The 20,168-nt window shown below is 31.6% G+C and overlaps 2 protein-coding genes across 8 annotated transcripts in view; one reads left to right on the forward strand and one right to left on the reverse strand.

Annotated features, from left to right (window-relative positions):
- LOC117169098 (sodium/potassium/calcium exchanger 4-like) overlaps window positions 1–11,541 on the forward strand; it is an 11,936-nt gene extending 395 nt beyond the window's left edge. Inside the window, exons 1-8 of one of the 5 annotated variants that reach the window (XM_033355227.1) lie at window positions 2,528–2,595; window positions 3,543–3,909; window positions 4,026–4,148; window positions 6,261–6,733; window positions 8,644–8,866; window positions 9,140–9,316; window positions 9,445–9,750; window positions 10,106–11,541. In XM_033355227.1, coding sequence (XP_033211118.1) covers window positions 4,055–4,148; window positions 6,261–6,733; window positions 8,644–8,866; window positions 9,140–9,316; window positions 9,445–9,750; window positions 10,106–10,425 — 1,593 coding nt within the window. In that variant the 5' untranslated portion in view covers window positions 2,528–2,595; window positions 3,543–3,909; window positions 4,026–4,054 and the 3' untranslated portion in view covers window positions 10,426–11,541. Of the gene's footprint in view, window positions 1–947; window positions 1,106–2,527; window positions 2,729–3,542; window positions 3,910–4,025; window positions 4,149–6,260; window positions 6,734–8,643; window positions 8,867–9,139; window positions 9,317–9,444; window positions 9,751–10,105 lie in introns of those variants that run through there. The other 4 variants (XM_033355228.1, XM_033355230.1, XM_033355231.1 and 1 more) reach the window with 4 other exon arrangements.
- Window positions 11,542–11,932: 391 nt separating this feature from the next.
- Window positions 11,933–20,168, reverse strand: part of LOC117168741 (voltage-gated potassium channel subunit beta-2) — a 48,419-nt gene continuing 40,183 nt past the window's right edge. For all 3 annotated transcript variants that reach the window (XM_033354476.1, XM_033354475.1, XM_033354474.1), the window contains one exon: window positions 11,933–16,736. In XM_033354476.1, coding sequence (XP_033210367.1) covers window positions 16,635–16,736 — 102 coding nt within the window. In that variant the 3' untranslated portion in view covers window positions 11,933–16,634. The remainder of the gene's footprint in view (window positions 16,737–20,168) is intronic.

Raw genomic sequence — 20,168 nt, forward strand, 5'->3', positions numbered from 1 at the left:
AAAAGTTAATATTGAAGGTGACAAACTAATGAATAAAAGTACAATAGCTAAGATTAAATGGTAAAAATTAAAAGAAATCTTATTTTTTGGACTCATCTTTATTTTTGTGTTATTCCAACCTCAGAATGTTTGTTAATTTGAAGGTTTTAGTTCAGGAAAAACAGGAAATAGAATAGTATTGTATGTAATTACTGTTACTATTTTGAAACTTCTGCATGCGATTAGTGTATCTAATTACTACCTCAGACATGTTTAAAACGTTCCTAAGTCATAAAGTTGCTTGTGAAATGTGATAATACTTATTCATTCCTTCGAGAATTGAAGACTTGTTTAGGAACCGATACGAAAATAGACATTCTTGAATCTAGTTATAAATAATGCACCAATTTATCTTATAAACAAACAATTTTTAATTAAATTACACACACGTAGTAACAAATTTATCAGTTCACTTCCCATTTCATTGATCCTGACCTCAATTTCCACTTTAACGATTTCCCAAAAAAAGTCACGTTGATAAAACACTTTAGCTTAAGCGGGAAAGTCTACTCCATATAAAGTTGACATATAATGACTAAGTATAATGAATCTTTCTTCTCCAAAAAAAAATGTGGTCAAATTTTCTATAGCACACGTGGACATAAATATTGAATTGAATTTGTTTCCTTACAGTACAACTACCTGGAAGAAATTCCCTATTCAGTTTTCTATAGAGAATGCAAGAGATTTCTTCAAAAGTTTCCTTATAAGGAATTTCACATGATGTCTCTATATATTTTAAGGAAGATTTTTCTCGCTTTGGCAATAACTTTGAAAATTGCTGACTTACAATTATTGAAAACTGACGTAGTGTTGTTAAACGTCCGCTTCTATTATCCAATAATAAATTTTGTTCGCAGATAGGGAAGCGACAGTTTGAAACTAAACTTTGTACTAACAGGTTGTAGGTATAATCGATGATAAAAATATAAAGAAGTAACATGAAATAAGTGAAAATAAATTTTGGATATAAAATGAGAATGTAAATTCAGTATAAAAAGTGGAGAGGACAAGTGAAGTGTTCAAAAATTGATAAATAGAAATAAATGCTCTACAAATAGAAAAAGTAAGACTATAGAGACGAATAAGGTAAAAATTTAAATTTTTAAATAAAAGAAAATGTGTATAGGGGCCGTGCATAGATTACGTAAGGTATTTTTTTTAGAAATTTTGAATAACCTACCCCCTTCGTTAGGGTCCGTAGGATTTGAAACCCCTCTACCCAATATCTTAAGCAATTATTTCCGGCTAAATTTTTTTTATAAATTTATTTAAGAGTCATCCAAAAATAACATAACACGATTTGAAGGGATGTGTGGTTTGGTAAAATCTTACTGTTTCTCATGAATTAACAAATTAACAAACTTCTAACAAAAAGTTCAACCAAACAGTTGCATTTTTAACAGAAAAAAAATCTCTACGACTAAAGATGAATTTTTCAATAAGAAATACGAGCTTTCTATAAAAACCGTTGCATTTTTAACCAAGAAGATTAATTTGCTACTAAAAAAGGCAATTCTCAACAAACTAAATATATTTTTATCAAATAAAGATTTTTCGATCAATAAAAAAATTTCATCCAGATTGTTAATTTTTTAAAACTTAAATGACGAGCTTTCTAGAAAACAGTTGATTTTTAACTATATAATTGAATTTTCAACCCAAAAGATAAAATTTGAACGAGGCAGATTAATTTTCAACTAAATTAGACAAATTTTTAGAAACTACATACATTTTTAACCAAAAATCTTAATTTTCTACCCAAAACATTGATTTTCTACCATAAAAGACAAATTTTCAACAAATTATATACATTTTCAACCAAAAAGTTGAATTCTAAAATTATAAAAGATTAACTTTTAACAAAAATGGAATAGTTCAATTTTTCGATGAAAAAAAATTTTTAATTAAAAAAAAACAATTTGTTTAATAGACAGGTTTATTTTTAAGACAAAGAGAAGAATTTTTTACAAAACAGTTGGTTTTTCAAAGCGAAAAGATGAAATTTCAACAAAGTATTTCAATTCTCAACAAAAGATTAATACACAAAGCAGTTCTAGATAAAACAGCTCCAAAACTATTTTTGCTTTCTTCGACCGTTTTAATTTTCAATACGTATTTCAGCAAATTTCAGCAAATATAGCCGGTCTTCCGGTCAATAGTGAAGTCAAAATAAAAACATTCGAAAAAACATGTAAGGGACATGTTTATTTCTTTAACGAAGCCACAACGTTTCGACCACACTGCGGGTCTTTCTCAAGAGTCGGTACACATATCTGAGGTAAAACACAATGTGATATTTTATACAAAAAGTCATTTTAAAAAAGGTTAAAGAGATTTGTTAAATTTCCAATCAAAGCCTTGAAGATATTAAGGAGGCTCCAGTAATTGATGAAAGTGTCACATAATTGAAACCATGTTTAAACGCTTACGATAAAAGACTGCAAAAAAAAAGACGATACAAGACTGTCATAACAAGACTGTCTCGACAGTTGAGAGAGACCCGCAGTGTGGTCGAAACGTTAAAGCTTTTTACATTTTCATCTCAATAAGAAGGTATTAGTTTTATGTGAAAAATTACTTTTGCGGATTCTAACAAATGTCGACGTTTTGAGGCCCCCCTGAGTAAAAAAAAATGGTTTTTAAGTCGGTGTCATAGTCGTCGCCATAGTTACAGCCTGCAAACAGGGTAACATTTCAAAGAATTATCCCATCGAATTTTTGAGATTATTTTGCATTTACAAAAATTAAAAAATCTATCGAAAATCAAAATTGTATGTCAAGCAATACACGATTTGAAAAAAAATCAGTAAAAGAAAAACGTTGCTTGTTGAAACCCCTACAAAATAATCATAACAACTTCCTGAATTTTCTTGGAAAATTGAATATTCAAATTTCGATAGCACAACAAATAATGAAAAATAAAAATTTCCATCTGCGGTCAAAATATTCGAGATACGAAGAGAATGAATAAAACAAAATTGTGCTCCCAAAAATATTTTAAAAATTCGGTATCATTTACTTTTTGATAGGATGCTAGTTTTTGTTTAATACGTAAAAAACATTATTAAAGATAGAAAAATTTAATTTTTGGACAAATGATACGAGCTACGAAAAAAACAAAGGAATGGACGAAATTTGTATTTAAACCCAAAAAACACGAGTTTTACTGCAATTGTTGATTTCGGACTATTCAATTTTAAATTCGGACTACACAAAGTGTGTCGAACTACGCAACATTTTAAGCCTTGAAGAAATTTTTAGATTGCACGTTTGTAAAACTAAATTCTCATTATTATAAAAACATTTTATCTTCTGAAACTAGTTTTATTAAGGATCCACATATCCCCCTCCCACCATGCAAGACAACAATAAATATTCACCCCCCCCCCACTAATATATTTTACGTAATTTATTCATAGTAAAAAAAAGAAGAATGAAATTAGCACTAAAAAAAGAAACACATAAAGATAATATATTTCCTTATTTTTCAACCTTTTCAGAGTGCACCTATGTACAAGTGTCATTGTGAATGCTGTCAAATTTCAAAGATATATTCTGTTGTAAATTTGATAAATTAGAGGTCTAGGTCTATATGTAACGACGTTCTGTTACGTGCAACATTCGTTACGCTTTTATATTGAATGCCATTTTTCAACTGGCTCAAAAAGAATTAAATTGAAAATTGCTACATGTTTTCAATGCAATTGCCAGCAGAAGAGAATATAGTACCATTTTCTAATTTATTACTTGTCTTATATAACATCTTTCCATAAAAAACAAGAGTTCGAACATTTTTCTGTGAAGAATCATTTTATGTGAAACCTTATTCGCAGATATCATCACAAGAAAAGTCTACGCTTAAATTTGGTAAAAACACATATATGTGTATAAACTGACCAAATATAAATTTTTTCGCAAAGGAAATTTATCATAGAATTGTAATAATAAAATTACATCTAAAATTTAAAACTTTAATTTTATAGGTTTATCAGTGAGAGAAGAAGCCACCATTATGGAAAAGGGATTCCGCGTTATCAGGATTTTAATTACGTTGTTATTTATTTTTATCGCGAATACCAACTGTGATTTTTCCTATCGCGATCAAGGTAAGATTGCAAAACTTCTACAGTCATTTCTATTAATTTTGTCCAGTATAGATATTGATCTTCAATTTTAAGTATAAACCTCAAATAATAGTATAGCAATTGCTTTACAATATGTGAATTAAATTTTAAGAAAAATCTAGCTTATGTTATCAAAACCGAACTGAACTAATCTCTAGAAAAACCACTTAAATCGACTTAGATTTTGGAACAAAATTAACGGAAAAATTTTCACTATGCTTTATATACCTAAAAAGTATATCCTATGGGATCTAAAATATTTACACAATCTAAAACATATATTTTTCGTTTGTAAAAACACATTTTGAAGAGTTTCTTTGGCAATTTCATTTCTAAACCTAAGTCAATTTAGGTCGATTTAGAACGGATCAACTGATATTGAAATATGTTTGCCTACAATGAACAAGAAGAAACACCTATTTTATTGCTTAGCCGAAATTTCTTGCGAATATGTTATAAACAATTGGAATAACTTTTTTTAAATTTCCACAAAATTGAAGACAATTTGGAACATTTGGAATTTGAAACAAGATAACATGAATTGTGAGAAAGTTCTGCGCCCAATAACACCAAAATGAAGAGTTTTTTTAATCTTTAAGAAGATATTGCAAAACAAGTGAAAATATTCAAGTTTCACGTAGAATGTCCGCAATTTCTAAAAAAATGTTATTATTTTTTCACTGGTTCCAGACGAAATCTAAAATGAGAGTTAAGAAAGTTGGAAAAATATCCTCATCATGAATAATTCATTAAATTATTTTCTATATTTCTTTTATACATGCTCTTACTTTACATCTTTACAAATTTTTATATTTGTGTTCAACTGGCAGAGTTAACGGCAATTTTTTTCTCAATAAACGTTACAGACATTTTAAGTAAATTTATCTTTAAAATGACCCACCAAATTTGTTTAAATATCCATTATTCCAGGAGTTATTCTTCATTGAGTAAAACTTAGAATGTTGATATTTTTTCAATATATTTTGAAAAGTTGACATAAAAAATTAATTTTGGAGTATCGAGAAGTAATACTAACAAATACGAGTGGTCTAATAATTCTGGCCTGCATATTATTTATAAAATGTATAATTACTCATTTAAAAAATCAAAATAATAATTTGCGTTGTTAAAAGCTTGTGTTGTTTTTCATTTAATTAATTGGCTTTTTTAAGACATTTTTTAACGGGTCCTTATTAAGAAAAATTCTGATTAATCGAATAATCTAATAAAAATATATAAGAATGTTGATAAATGACCAAATTTTTTATTGAATATGTAGAAAATGAATTTTCTCAAAAAATTCAACTTTTAAACATTTTATTTTTTCTTTCCCTATGTAAAATATGTATTACTGTCTAACTTTTCGTTCCTGTTCTGATTTTTAAATTAAAGAATATAGTTTTTGAAAAACTCTGATTTAAATAGAACATTTTTTGAAGAACTAATAAACAGCCGAAAAATGCAAAGAAAAAAAAGTTTTTTGTACTTAAAATTTCAACAACAAAAATTTCTTGCACCTTCATGATATCCTTATATATAACTTTTAAAATTAACTTGTTTTCTAGTGACGCCGATTTTTTATCACGAGCCATGGATGTCAAGTGCAATTATTATTATTAACTATTAACTAATTTTCTGAATGCCGCTGATAAAGTTTTTCTAGAGTTTATTTTAGATCTATTAAAAATTGACTCTACTTTAATTTACTTACTAAAAATATCATCTGTGATGCATAGGACATGAGTTATTTCACAAAAATTAGATTAATAAAAATATTTGCTCAAAATCGACATCTGAGTGCCATAACTGCGAAAATTTTAATGCATCCTGTACCATTTTTCAAAATTTGCATATTTTTTCGGATCATTCGAAAGATAAAAAAAAAACCCTCATTAAAAAAATAATAGAACGTCCATTCTACCCAATCCGCAATATTGCATTTTGCGAACAAATAATATTGTTTTTTGAAAATTATATAATTAACTTGCATAACTTACATGTAAGTTATGAATTTTTGGTTTTCTTAGCGATCAAATACTTGTCTAAACTCTATGTTATTTAATGCTATTTTTGTCTAATACTATTTCCTTGCAGGTCTTCTACCCAGAAAAATTGAAATTCAAACCCAGCATAACGATTCGTATCCAATTGAAAGCACCAAAAACTGGACTGATCAAAGTGAAATAGAAAATAGTGATAACTCGGCAGAGAACTGTTCAGCTCGATCAATCCACAACTTTCCCCATGATGTATTCAACAGGCATGAGCGACAGAAAGGAGCTGTCATTTTTCATATTTTCTTTGGGTTTTACTGCTTTTTGATGACAGCTTACGTTTGCAATGATTATCTACTACCTGCACTTGATTGCATTTGTGCAGATCTAAATATCAGTGCAGATGTAGCAGGAGCAACATTTTTAGCAACAGCCAGTTGTTTTCCTGAATTATTCGTCAATGTAGTTGGTACCTTCCTTACGGAATCTGATCTTGGCGTAGGCACAGTTGTTGGAAGTGCTGTTTTTAACACCTTTGTCACGCCGGCTTGTGGAGCTTTATCAGCAGCTGAGGTAACCATGCCTCATTTCTTATTGATATTCTTTATACACACACAGACGTGTATAGTATTACTCCTAAACCTTACTTAAGTACTGTTACCTGCACTCAGGAAAAAAATTCAAACCAAAAGAAATGTTTTCTTGGATATAAATGAAAATTTGGTTGAGTGCAACAAATTTTGGTTGATTTAACATAATACTTGATTGACCTTACCAATTTTTTTCGTTCAATCAACCAAGTACTCCATCTACCAAAATATTTGGTTAAAACAGCAATAAAAATTAGTTTGGCCAACCAAATATTTTGTTATTTTGACCATATTTTATTTTTCTGAGTTTTACCACGATTTTCTTCCTGGCTTTCAATTCGAATTCTCTTGCACATCTGCAAAGACCAGGGATGGGTTTTCGGCTCAAAGTTTAAAATAAGTAAGTTTATCTGTTAGTTTGCTTCTGAACATTGTTATTTATTAATATTGTTACACCATAAATCAAGATCATTTTTGTCTAAAAATCCTCTTTATAAAAACCAAAACTTTCTATCTAAGCATTTTCCGTATGATATGTAGCACATATTTATGCTTAAATTAAAAAATTGGGTCTTTTTAATTAATGAATTTATATATTTCTATCGAAGTTCTTATATTCTCATTTCCTAAAGTGCCATCTAAATGGCTTTTTAATTTTAGAAGCCTAAAATATTTCCTAACAGAAACGCGGAGAAATTGTGAGTCATAGAAATTGCTTCCAAAATTCGGTCAAGCACATTTCAAATACGCGGATAGAAGAAAAGTTTATCTGAACATTCCTGACACATCCCAAAGGAAGATTCGGAGAATTCTGAAAAATGTTTTAGGAAGGTTGCCGGAATGAGATAAATGTCCGCGAATCAAGGAAGGTTTGGAGAATGTTCGTGAGAATTTTTCGCATTATATTAATTTAATTATTAAAGTGCGGAAAATTCTGATGAACATTCCCCTAACCTTCCCTGAGAATCTTCTTTGATATGCGGACATTCACCTATTTCCGGGAACCTACCTGGACCATTTTTCGGAATTCGCTAAACCTTCCATTGGACTGTTCCAGGAATGTTCAGTGAAACTGTTGTACTATCCGGGTAATTACATTTAATTAAAAACTTTCTATCTGTCGTTGAAGATCAAATTTAAATTGATGGCTTTCTACCAAATCTTGAAATCTAGAGGAGAGATGATATAAAAAAAATTCGTACATAATACAATAATGTACAAAGTACAATCTTACATTTAATCACATAAGATATCTCCCTCGATTATTATTCTTAATTGGTCATTATGTTTGCTTCGATTACGCATTAATTGAGCCGTATAATCAAAAATTCTTTACTTTAAAATTAATTCTTTCTTATTTTTTTTAATGTTAAAATATGGAATTAAAAACTTAGCCTTTATGCTATTTTCTGAATTTTTTGCACTTGCAACGAATTAATTAGAGGTAGTACCATCTTTTTTTTGGCAACAATAATGATCTCATTCGGTTGTAAAATCTTTCTTATATTTTCACTTCACTTATCGCATTTACAGCAAAAAGTATCTTATCGCGGTCATGAATTTTTATTTTCCCAGGATATCCGGAATTAGAAATTATATTAGATCCCTGAAATATCCATAATGTATGAGATTTTTTTTTGTTGACGCTTTTGATTATTCAAACGTCCAATATAAGATACTGAAATTTTCTACAGATATCTGATGTTGGACGTTTGAATATCTCAAGGATACAGAAAAGTCGGCCTTCTAGGGATATTCCGCATAATCCTGTTGCTGTACGATATCCTACAAACTATTTTCGTATGTCCCATCGTGTTATCCAGATATCATTTTGTTTCGAAACTAATTTAAAATTTATGTGTCTCTTAATATAATTCTTTTGTATATTTTTAGGCGATCCATCTAAAATGGGGAATATTGTCGCGAGACTGTATTATTTACATAATCTCAGTCAGTTCCTTGGTTTTAATTATGTGGGATGGCGTCGTAACTTGGTATGAAGCTACAGTACTTTTGATGCTATTTGCCGGTTATTTCAGTATCTTATTCTTCAGCAGAAGAATCACACGCTTATTCGCACGAATGTCAAATAAGAGGAAACTGTCAGAAGAAAAAAGTAAGTTGATCAAAAAAGTACAATTTCTTATATCAACATGACTTTAGTTCTTTTCTCACTAATGCACTTCACTACGAAATTTTATTAGAATAATAAACTGAAAATAAAAATTCTAGATAACGTGTATCATAAGCCTAGGATTTTTCTATTTTCTGTAACAGAAACCACTTATCGTCCTCTCAATACAATGATAAAGACTTGATGTATATCAACAATCTTTAAATTAAATATTCTTTCTTATAAACTAATGACTTTATTATTATTTTTTGTCAGGCGAAGACAAAAAGAAGCATGATACAATGCCACATGGAACATATAAACCATTTTTCCACGGAGAATTGGTGATCGAATACAGAAATAGTTTGGCGAAGGTTGCCAATTTGAAAGCTGCTGTTAATGGAGAAGTACCCCCGAATTTCAAAGAAGCTTTGGAAATATATGTTGAACCTGGTATGTTTTATCACCAACAAAATATTTTCAGTAAAAAAGATTGCTACATGTGATGTGCTTAGAATATAAATTACTCTTAATTTTATTATTAAATATGAATAACATCTATTTAAAAAATGATGTTACAGAAACTATTTTCATATGGCCAAGGGGTGGACCGTTCACACTATTCTGGTTCATAGTTACGTGGCCCATACGAATTTTGTTATTCATTACAATTCCTGATACGAGATACAAAAGATTTCGTAACTGGTATCCTGTGACATTCTTAATGTGTGTAATATGGATAGCCATATCATCATACTTAGTTTCCTGGATGACTACTATCGTGGGGGACACTCTCGGAATCCCCGATTCTGTCATGGGAATCACATTTTTATCTGCTGGAGGAAACATGCCAGAAATGGTTTCTATCGTCATCCTTTCCAGGCGAAGTAAGTGCCTTCAGAATAAACACTTATGTGCAGCTTGGATTGGTTATAATCGGCCCATAATCATATTGCTCTGATATCCCAGGAAATTAATGAGTGAGCGATTTTCAAAATATGAAAATATTTGTATTCTCTAAATTTGAAACAGAGCTAAGACGTTAAACCTCGATTTAGACAACCTTATTTTTCCTTCTTTCTATTAGTATTTAATATCCTTAATTGAATATTCATTGAGAGATTGTTATTGTAGTTGCAAATGCCCATTGAAAATGGTAAAGAGCACCGAAGATCTAAAGCTTGACAGCGTGAATTAATAGAGGCCCTTATTGTATTAATTAATTTTAATTTTACTTTTCAGATCATGGTGACATGGCAATGAGCAACACGTTGGGTGCAAATACTTTGGACATTCTTCTGTGTCTCGGACTGCCCTGGACAATAAAAGTGGTACTAAGTGGAAAAAATGTGCAAATTGTGTCTGGTGCCATCGCGTACACCGTTTTTGCAATAATAATTTGTGTGATAGGATTTTATACGGTGACTGCTTTTTACGGATTCAAATTAAACAAGCAAGTAGGAGTTACATGTCTTTGCATGTATTCAATGTTCCTGGTCGTTGCTATCCTCTTGGAATTGAACACCTTCTTCTTTGTCAACTTACCAACGTGTGAAGTGTGATTATTCCTTTTATTCTTAAACTCCGTGAATTGCATGAAGAAAGAAGAAAAAATGAAAAATATAAAGAAAAGTGTTCTTTGTACATATCTGAAAAGTCTGCAGACTACTAGTAAGTGCAAAATAAACATTTTAAAAAAGTGGCTCAAGAGGATTAATCCGAGATAACAAGAAAGTGTTTCTTACTCTCAGAACAATATTAAACTTTGACTTTATAAAGATGAATCACAAAAGCGTGGTGTATTCAGGAATAACTCGCGTAAGTGAAGCAAACTTCCTTTCTTCAATGAAGAATAATTAAAAATGGACATTTCAAGTATAATTAGTAATTCTTATTCAATAAGGAACTTTGTATCGAAAAAAGATATTATAGTTTTTTATTTATATTTTTTATATACAAAGAACTGACGTATTTGACTTGCGGCGAATTTTCCTGTTTAAATTTTTATGAAACATTTTAAAGATTCGAAAAAAAACATAAAAACATTAGATCTTTAAATGAAAAGCTTAAAAATTATGATTTGACTCCAAAAAGGAAAATATATCGTTCGCATAGAATCTCTGTTAAATATTCTACTTTTCGGATATAAAACTCACATACGGTATAAGCTGTTTAACAATACCAGCGGATTACTTCATTCATTGACAAAACATAACGAAGATTAAACAAATTGTATGAAACTTTATGACATGATTATTCCATTTTCTTAAATTTATGAAAATTTTGTTTTTATAAATTGAGAAACCATACATATCAAAATTTAAAGAATCGCGATAAATATATTTATCTAAAATAGGCAGAACAAGCGCACTGTCTCTGCCCGAAAGCGGCACTAAAATATCACTTTATTGTACTGTGACGAGCGGCAGGTAAAGTGACAGCAAGGAAGAAGAAGTAAGTGAAAAGGGAAAGAAAAGTAATCAAGCGCCGTTTTCCAGAAAAAGAGCTCTTATTCTGCCTATTTCAAATAAAGTATCGTATATACCACGGAAGTGAAGTTATTTTATACTCGGATGCCTAGGTACATAATCTACTATTTCCAAGCACATCTTCAAAATGTTTAATTTTAACATTCGTTTTAATTAGATTTTTTTATTTTCATGGCACTTTCACATCGGTTTTTATTATTTAAAGAAAAGATTATGTATGATAGTAATTTTTTTCCATGTACCCATTTTTTATTGTTATTTGTGGATTCGTGAAAAGTTAATGTATATATAGTTATGCTAGTAATTATTTAATAATTATATAAATTATAAATGATAAATTATGTGGATACTAAAGAAATTAAACTTTTTTAATAAAAGGTGTTTCATTTCAATTTAATCCATGATTAATAGAAAGTACCGTAATCTACCGTCGATATTTAAAAATACAACAGATAAAACATGACAGCTATACGCATTTGCAGAATTGAGTAATAAGAGCTTCTCAGGATCTCTTTACTTTTTCCTCTTGTTTTATTTCCTCATTTTCTAAGAACATGTTCCTTAAATGAATTAAAACAATGGGAAAGGTTGACACAAAAAAGGCAGAATCGGTAGAAAAGTAACTTTATATTGGCATAATTAATCACTTCTCTTTTGAATCGTGACATGGAAATCTCGCTATAGCAGAACTCATAGTTTACAATTCTTCGTTTAGTGGACTCTTACATATCTTTCCTGAAACAAATTTATCCTTACGAAAATAAAAAATAACAATTAAAAAATTCACAACAAATAACATTTTCGTGTTTTAAATATTTAAATATACTTAACAGTTTATAGAATTTAAATAAACTTTTTTTACTTTATAAATGCGAGATGCGAATGGAACAGTTGTATCCGTATTGTAATCGCTTTACGATTGGATTAAAAGAGGATCCAATAAAAGTCTTGACCTTCACATCTCCCACCTGGACAATTACAATCTCACGATATCTCGCATTGTCTCTTATTTGTACATAATTTTTTAATTATCTTTGATAACATCATCGCACAGAATCAAATGTTGACATTTTGTAGATATAGAACAACTGATTCTTCTGCTCGATTAATATTCCGTTTTTTCGGTTCCCCTTTTGTTATAAGAAAATATTACAAAGAATTCACACATATTGAATGACATAAAATAATCTTATCCTAGTTTGATCATTTCTTTTTCCCTTTTCAATTCAGGACATACAATGATTTCACAGTAAATAAGTTGTTCCGAATCCTAATTTTGCAATAATTCGAATTACAAATAGTCCTTTGAATTGTTACAAAAACACTAAATTTGGGGTAAAGGTTTCTTCTGCTACTGCAAAACTTTAAGGAGTGCATACCAAACAATTTATTTTAATGGTGCCAAATTTCGTTTACAATTTGTACCATTTTTAAATTAAGATAATGAACTTTTTTGAATGACAAGACAATAGAATAATATTTCCGTTGATTTTCAAAGTAGTCTAAAATTCCTCACCAGAATCAAAAAAGAAAAGTTCAATGTTTTATTTAATTATAAAACATTGGCACCATTTTTTGAACAAACAAACAAATTCAAAAAATTGTTTGCACCTAGTTCTTAAAGTTTTCTAAAAATAAAGGAACATTTACATAAAATGTTATGCTTTTCTAATAAGTTGAGCTAAATTATTAATATCTTCAGCATATCGCTTGGACTAGAAGTATATTTTATCTCCAGATTTATTGGAAAAAATGTTGACCTTGGATAACAAAATGATTTGGTTACTATAAATACAAGATAAATATGGTTTTCATTGTATTAACAAATTTGTGCTAGCTCAACAAAAATGTGGTTGAAGGAACGAGATACGTATATTTTTAGATCATAACCTTTCGTAAAAATTTTTTTCTCGGCCAAAGGTTTTAAATACTCACAGTTGAGTTGAATTCACGTACTTATAAAGAAGATCTTTTTCATTTACGCCTCATTGAGACAGCAGCGCAATTAGCTCGTAGATAACATTATTTTTTACGTTCGCAGCTCCTAAAATTAGTACATACTGAAAATCATATCTATAATTTCAAAGCAAAATATTCTTATTTCCTCTCGTTGCCACATCATTGGCAAACTGTGTAAAATGTTGCAATTTTTGGACACCCTCTTATGAAAAAATGCCTATATTTAAATCTTCGGAAGATAACGCAATATAGGCATCCGATTTTAAGCTACTAATCTCGATACTAATCTGACAAAGTTTATTATCTTGCTGATTATTAAGAGTGCCTTCTGTATACTTCATAATGATAAATCTTTACTAATTATCTCTACGTGATTCACAGTATGTCGACTAAAAAAATGCTCTATCACTACTTTCGCGGTAGTATCGTCTGTTGATTATGGAAATCATAAGCATTTAATTTTTAATGCCAGGACATATTACGCTCGATATCGATGAGGCATAAGAACCTAATAAGTCTGGAAGCTTATTATTATTATCAACGACCAAGATAAAAAGATAATAATACTAACAACCTGATAATGATTATTTACCTACAGTGATTCTAAAGTGAAAGAAAACTGTTGCACTCGATCTATCAAACCGAACTAGAATCAATCGACAAAATTAGCGATAATCTTGAAAATTGTGTAAAATTGTTTACATGAATTTCCTACAATTCCAAATAAAGAAAATTATTTTGGTAGTCAGTTAATCTCAGGGCCATAAATCAGGAAGTTTTCTTATTATTTGCAAACGTGATAGGGATTGCGAGATCCAGACACAAAATTATGAAAATGCATTTTCAAATTGTAAAAGCGTATTCTTGACGAATTATTCATTCTAAAACGAACAGATATTATATTTGTTATAATCGCAGATGGGCCTCGTTTACTACATTAATGACATTATCACTTTGATTATGACATGATACTATAAAATTAATTTTTTTCCTAATGAGGAAAACTTATCATTTTAGATTAGCGACAGCAGTGTCATAATCGAAAGCACATAAAACAGACATTCGCTTTTTCAATAATGTTTCTTTCATTTGCGGACTTTGAGCGTGACGAAATATTATTTAAATTATCATTCGATTGTCAATTATCTTGACAAGATGGACCTAACCGATGATGTATTATCTATAACAAATTTATTTGTGGTTTTTAAATACTATCAAGCAATTTATTAAAAATAATTGCGCATCTAGTTGAACCGAAGTATTTCATCCCATCTGTATGACACAATGCTACTTATGATTTTTTCGAACATTTACCATCTTATAAAGATAATATTGTCAGATTTTGAGATATTGAACATTTTGAGATTATGAACAATGATTAAAGGAATGATTGAGAACAAAGAGAGTGTAACACAATTATTTGATTGTGATTAGGTATAGAAAAAGAAAAATAGTTATTGATCATAATTCAAAATATGCGTGCCTTCGATTAATGCATTGCATAATAATTTGATGATAGACTCAGAATGATATAATTTTACAAAATGTATTTTCCTTAGAGGTGATCATGGTTATACGAATTCTTAAGATTGGTAATCCAGATATTCCATTCTTTTATTACTCTAGACAATATTTATAAAGATTATGATTCCGTTATTGAGACTTTAAAAACAGGCAGCTATTGATAAGGAACAAAGTTAAGATTTGAATTTCATGAAATTAAGATTAACAATTTTTTGGAATATTTTGCAGCTCTTAAGAATTCCTACATAACAGTAGAATAGGTGGTGAACCTTTACGTCCATTGCTACCTATAACGGCATTTTGAGCGCTTCTAATGACGTTAACGATTCCATTCTGTGGTCAAAACTCAAAAGGATCATTAACCTTCAGATTAATATATATTATTTCTTCTTTTAGGTTGAATACAATTGTTGATTAATAATAAAACTATTAAAATCCATCAAGAAATGAACACCGTGAACATCATGTGAGCAAAATCGCTAATGCGATTAGAAGAATAGAATGAAAGTTCGCTCTATCACTAGCTAGTTTGCGACATGACAGTGGCAAGTATATGTTATCTTATTTCGAATGTAATTAATTATTTAGCGTTTAGTAATTATTATCCTAGAATCCTTTTATTTATGTGAGCAATGAATGATTAAAAATACATTGGAGGGACAATGTCGACGATGAACTGGCACGTTCGTCCATCGAAATGCACTAGGATCAATTGTATAATTTATAATAAAATTTATTGTTTAATTATCGAGTATGTCGCTCGCATTTTCGTGTAATTTTAAAATATTACGAATAGAAGAAACACAGTGTTCGGTTCTTCGTTGTCTCCTACTTGGTCGAACCAGTCGAAAATACAACTGTGACTTCTCAAAAAAAGTGTCGATGGTCACTTGATTTTTGATAAATAGTCAAATACCCTTTTTTTACTTAAACCCTTACACGCTATTATTATAATCACAGCGTCCATGGGGAACCCGTTAGAACTTTTTCCCCGCATTATTGAAGGTTCCAGGTCCACTTGACAATTAACCTTGTCCCTTTTAATATAATGTCTAGTTTTATAGTATTTATGGCAATTTTCTATGATTTTCCTTTTTTCCTGAAATTATACTCTTACTGGAGTAAAACTATTTCGCGAGAAGGAAATTGAATACACCAAGCGGAAAAGCTGAGAAAATTAGTTACTTATTTATTCGATACACCCAGAGATATATCTTACTTAAATAAAATAATTTACTTGCCCAGATGACTTTGTTAATTTAAACAAACAGTTTAATACATTGTTTTTTGCTAAAAATTAAATAAGAAATTTCTCTCGGCGTCTTCTTACGTATTGTGGTGTATAAAACTTGTTTATCAGTTTATTTATTTTAAAGGTATTAACGTATATTTTGCGTAATAAAAATTCCGGCAATTGGTAATTCGTTTTGGGATTGTTATTAAAATTTAAGTTTCGAAGTATCACTTTATATCCCATTATCGCGGAGAAGGACGTGTTATATAGTCTGAATTGTGCTCCTCGAAAGGTATTTTGGAATTTATTATCGTCGATGAGTATTTAGAATCGATTAGAGATGTTGTGTGCAATAGGAAGCACAGATTCAAGCGAAAACGGAAGTAGAACTCATTGGACTGTGGAGGGTGAAGGCCTGCATTTTTCACTGTATTTCGCAGAAGTTCATTTTTTGACTTCCTTCTTTGCTCTGTTCCTGGTCCTGGCTATTGCCACCCTCACTTTTAGGACTGGTTGCACCCTCTTCTAGAGATCCCGCACGGCTTCCGTGAGGGCAAATCGATTGTCATCTAAGAGCCAGAGTTGATACCATCGGGGGTCGGGACGGTTTGTTCTCCAGTATCCTCTCGATTTCAGTCATCACTGTGGAATTAAGCTTCGGGATAAGCTGCAAAAATTAAATTAAATTATTGTAAGAAATATCATATAACAATATTATTTGAAAGGTTTTATCAATTAGAAATGTACAATAGGGTGGTCCAAAAATGCATGGCAACATTTTTTAGCATGCTAGAGGGCAACCATCCCCCAATTTTATTCCAAATCCGAAAAAAGAAATTCCCTAATTTTTTTTAATTTTAAAAAATGTGACAGAAAAGTATAGGAGCTTGTAGAGAATTATCCAATGAAGAAATCATGTATAAGAAATATAGGTCTGACACCCCTAACACACCTCCACGACTACCTGAAAACTACCATTAAAACCAAAAATGTCAATTCTTCATGAAATCGACCTTTTGAACACTGTATTCTCGTATTTTTTTACGTAAAATTATTAATATTGATCTAGTGGAAAATGTATTAGCAATAGTTAATTAACTTTTAATTATTTAAACGAGTTGAATTTGTTTAAATAATTTTTGTTCGAAAATTCTTTTTTTCTCCTAACAATTATTACTAATAGTCCAGTGAAACGTGAAAATAGATTTATGGAATGTGTCAGGTTTGAAGAACAAGAATAAAGGATTTTGGGAGGAGTTAGAGAAGTGGGATGTGATTATGATGAATGAAACTTGGGCAGATGAGAAGGACTGGAAGGGGATAAAAAACCTGCGACCGAAAGCTTATGTGTGGACAATGAAAGATGGGAACATGGAGGAAAGGCTGGAACAATGGTGAGAAGAATTATAATTGGGAAAGTAGAAATAGTGATGGTTTGTGTATAGAGAAGAAGAGGGGAAGAGGAAGGCTGAAGGGTAATAAGGTGGTGGATGGAGGAAAAGAAGGAAGCATTGGTTTTAATAGGAGAGGACGTAAATGTATGGACTGGCGAACAAGGGGGAAAGTTATGGGATGAAAAAAAGTAGGCATATATAAGGAAATCCATACATAGAGAGACGAGCATAGAGGGGAGCAAGATACTAAACATAATAGGAGAAACAGGATGGTTTATACGCAATGGCAATATGAAGAGAAATGAGGAAGAGGAGATCACATTCATAGGAAAGGAAGCAACAGTAATAGACTACATCTTGGCTGAAGAAAGAATGCGGCATATGATAGGGAGTATGAAGGTAGGGAATGAGATAGGGTCTGAACACTTCCCGGTCACAGCTACACTCAAAAGAGACGTCAGTAAGTGCGACAGAGGGAGAAAGAAAATAGGGTGCGAAAGAAACACGAAAATGCGAGTCTGGGGGGGGGGGGGTAGAAAATTAAAAGAGTTTAAACAAAAGACGGAAAAGGTTATGTACGAAAAGGAGGAGGGAATAAACTCGTTAATTGAAAGGTTGAAGGGGTCGATTGAGAAGGTAAAGGATGAGCTAGGTACTAATGAAGAAAGAGTAGGGGGAAAGAGAGGCTAGTGGGACGAGGAATGCTCGGAGAGTAAAGAGAGAATGAAAAAGTGTGTAAGAAAATGGAGAAAAGGGAAAATGGAGAAAGAGGAGTATAAAAGGGGGATAAAAGAACATGAGGAGATGCTAGAAAGAAAAAGACAAAGGGGAAAGGAAGAATATAAGGAAGAGGTAGAAAAAGCGATCAAAGAAGATAGGGTGTGGGATGTGATAAATAGGGATAGAGGGGAAAGGAAGGGTGTTAACGAAGAAACAGAAATGGAGTAATGGACAAATTATTTTAACTAGAGAAGAAGTGGATGAGGCAATAAATAGGCTAAAAAGAAACAAGGCGACAGGAGAAGATGGAATGGAGAACGAAGTGATGAAGTATGGCGGAGAAGGTATTAGGGATAGGATGTGGAAGATCTGCAACAAGGTCTGGAAAGGGGAAGGTTAGCCGGAAGAGTGGACGATGGGATTGGTGGTACCGCTTGTCAAGAAAGGGGAAGGAAAGAAGGTAAATGAATACAGAGGCATCACTCTCATGTCAGTCGGCCATAAAATATATGGAGAGATCTTAAGAAAAAGGTTTGAGAGTCAGGTAGAAGAAAAAGAAAGTATCCCACATAATCAGACGGGATTTAGAAAAGGGATGGGAACTATAGACAATATCTACGTACTTAACTACTTAGGTAATCGAAATTTGGGGAGAAAGAAAGGGAAACTAGTCGCTTTGTTCGTAGATTGCAAAGCAGCGTTTGACTCAGTAAACAGAAAAGTGCTATGGCAGGCAATGAAAGAGAGGAATGTAGAGGAAAAGTTGGTGGAGAGGATGAAGGATATTTTTACTGAAACCAGGATTAGGGTGAAAATAAGAAAGAAAAAAGGTCAGGTTTTCTGGACCGACAGAGGTCTAAGGCAAGGGTGCCCTTTGAGTCCGTTACTATTTAATATCCTGCTTGCAGGCTTAGAGGAGAAGCTAAGGCAGAAAGGGAAAGGAGGAACGGTTTTGGGTAATAGCAAACTATACTCTCTAGCATACGCGGACGATGCACTTCTGTTAGCAGATTATGAGAAGGGGATGAACCTAATGTTGAGAATCTTCAAAGAGTATGTGGGAGCAAATGATCTGACGGTAAACTTAGAGAAGACCAAGGTGATGTGTTTCAGAAAAAGAAACACCATAACAGACTACGTTTGGAAGATGAACGGACAAACAATGGAAAGGGTGGAGGAATTCTGTTACTCAGGTTTTTGCTTTCAGTCAGAAGGGTAAACGAGCTGCAGGTGAGGAAAAGAATTGAATTTGCGAGTAAAGTAACGGGCCAAGTTTGGGGTATAGGAAAGAGGAGGTTCAAGAACGATTGGAGAATGAGGGACTGGTTGTTTGATGCGTTGATTTTGGTGGTGTTGTGTAATGGTATGGAGATCTGGGGATGGAAGGAACATAGGAAAGTAGAAAGCATGCATGAGCGATTTCTGGGGTGGGTAATGGGGTTTAGCTGGAGTTGTCCAGAATATATGTTAAGAGAAGAGTGAGGAAGAGTAAATATGGTTACTAAACAAATTAAGAGAACCTGGCAGTTTGAAGAGAAGCTGAAAAGAGGAGAGGGAAGCAGAATAACACTAGCATGTTTGGGCGAAATTCGGAACAATGAAGCGAGAGGCAATTTGAAAAATTCAAAATGAGAGAAAGAAAGGAGAAAAATCAGAAGGGTTTGTAATATTCGAGAAAGGATTATGGAGTGGCAGAACGTAGAGTTAGAGCTATTAGTTAAACAAGGAGTAGGGCAGAGCCAAACGGGTGATCCTGAAAAAGGACAGTTTTCAATATCGTGGAAAATGCATTTTTTTATGGTAAGAGGAAACGGAAGCCCTGGAAGCTCGCTCATTTTTAAAATTAATGTTACTACTGTGACTATTGTTTATCCTACGTAATGCGAAAGAGTAGAATATAAGTAGTAGTTTAGTTAGACTAAGGATGGAATTGTAAATATATGTAGAGGGAGCGGAAGCCGTCAAACCCGTAAAAGGGAGAGATT

This window comes from Belonocnema kinseyi, chromosome 3 (genome assembly GCF_010883055.1).
Source record: "Belonocnema kinseyi isolate 2016_QV_RU_SX_M_011 chromosome 3, B_treatae_v1, whole genome shotgun sequence".
NCBI lineage: Eukaryota > Metazoa > Arthropoda > Insecta > Hymenoptera > Cynipidae > Belonocnema > Belonocnema kinseyi.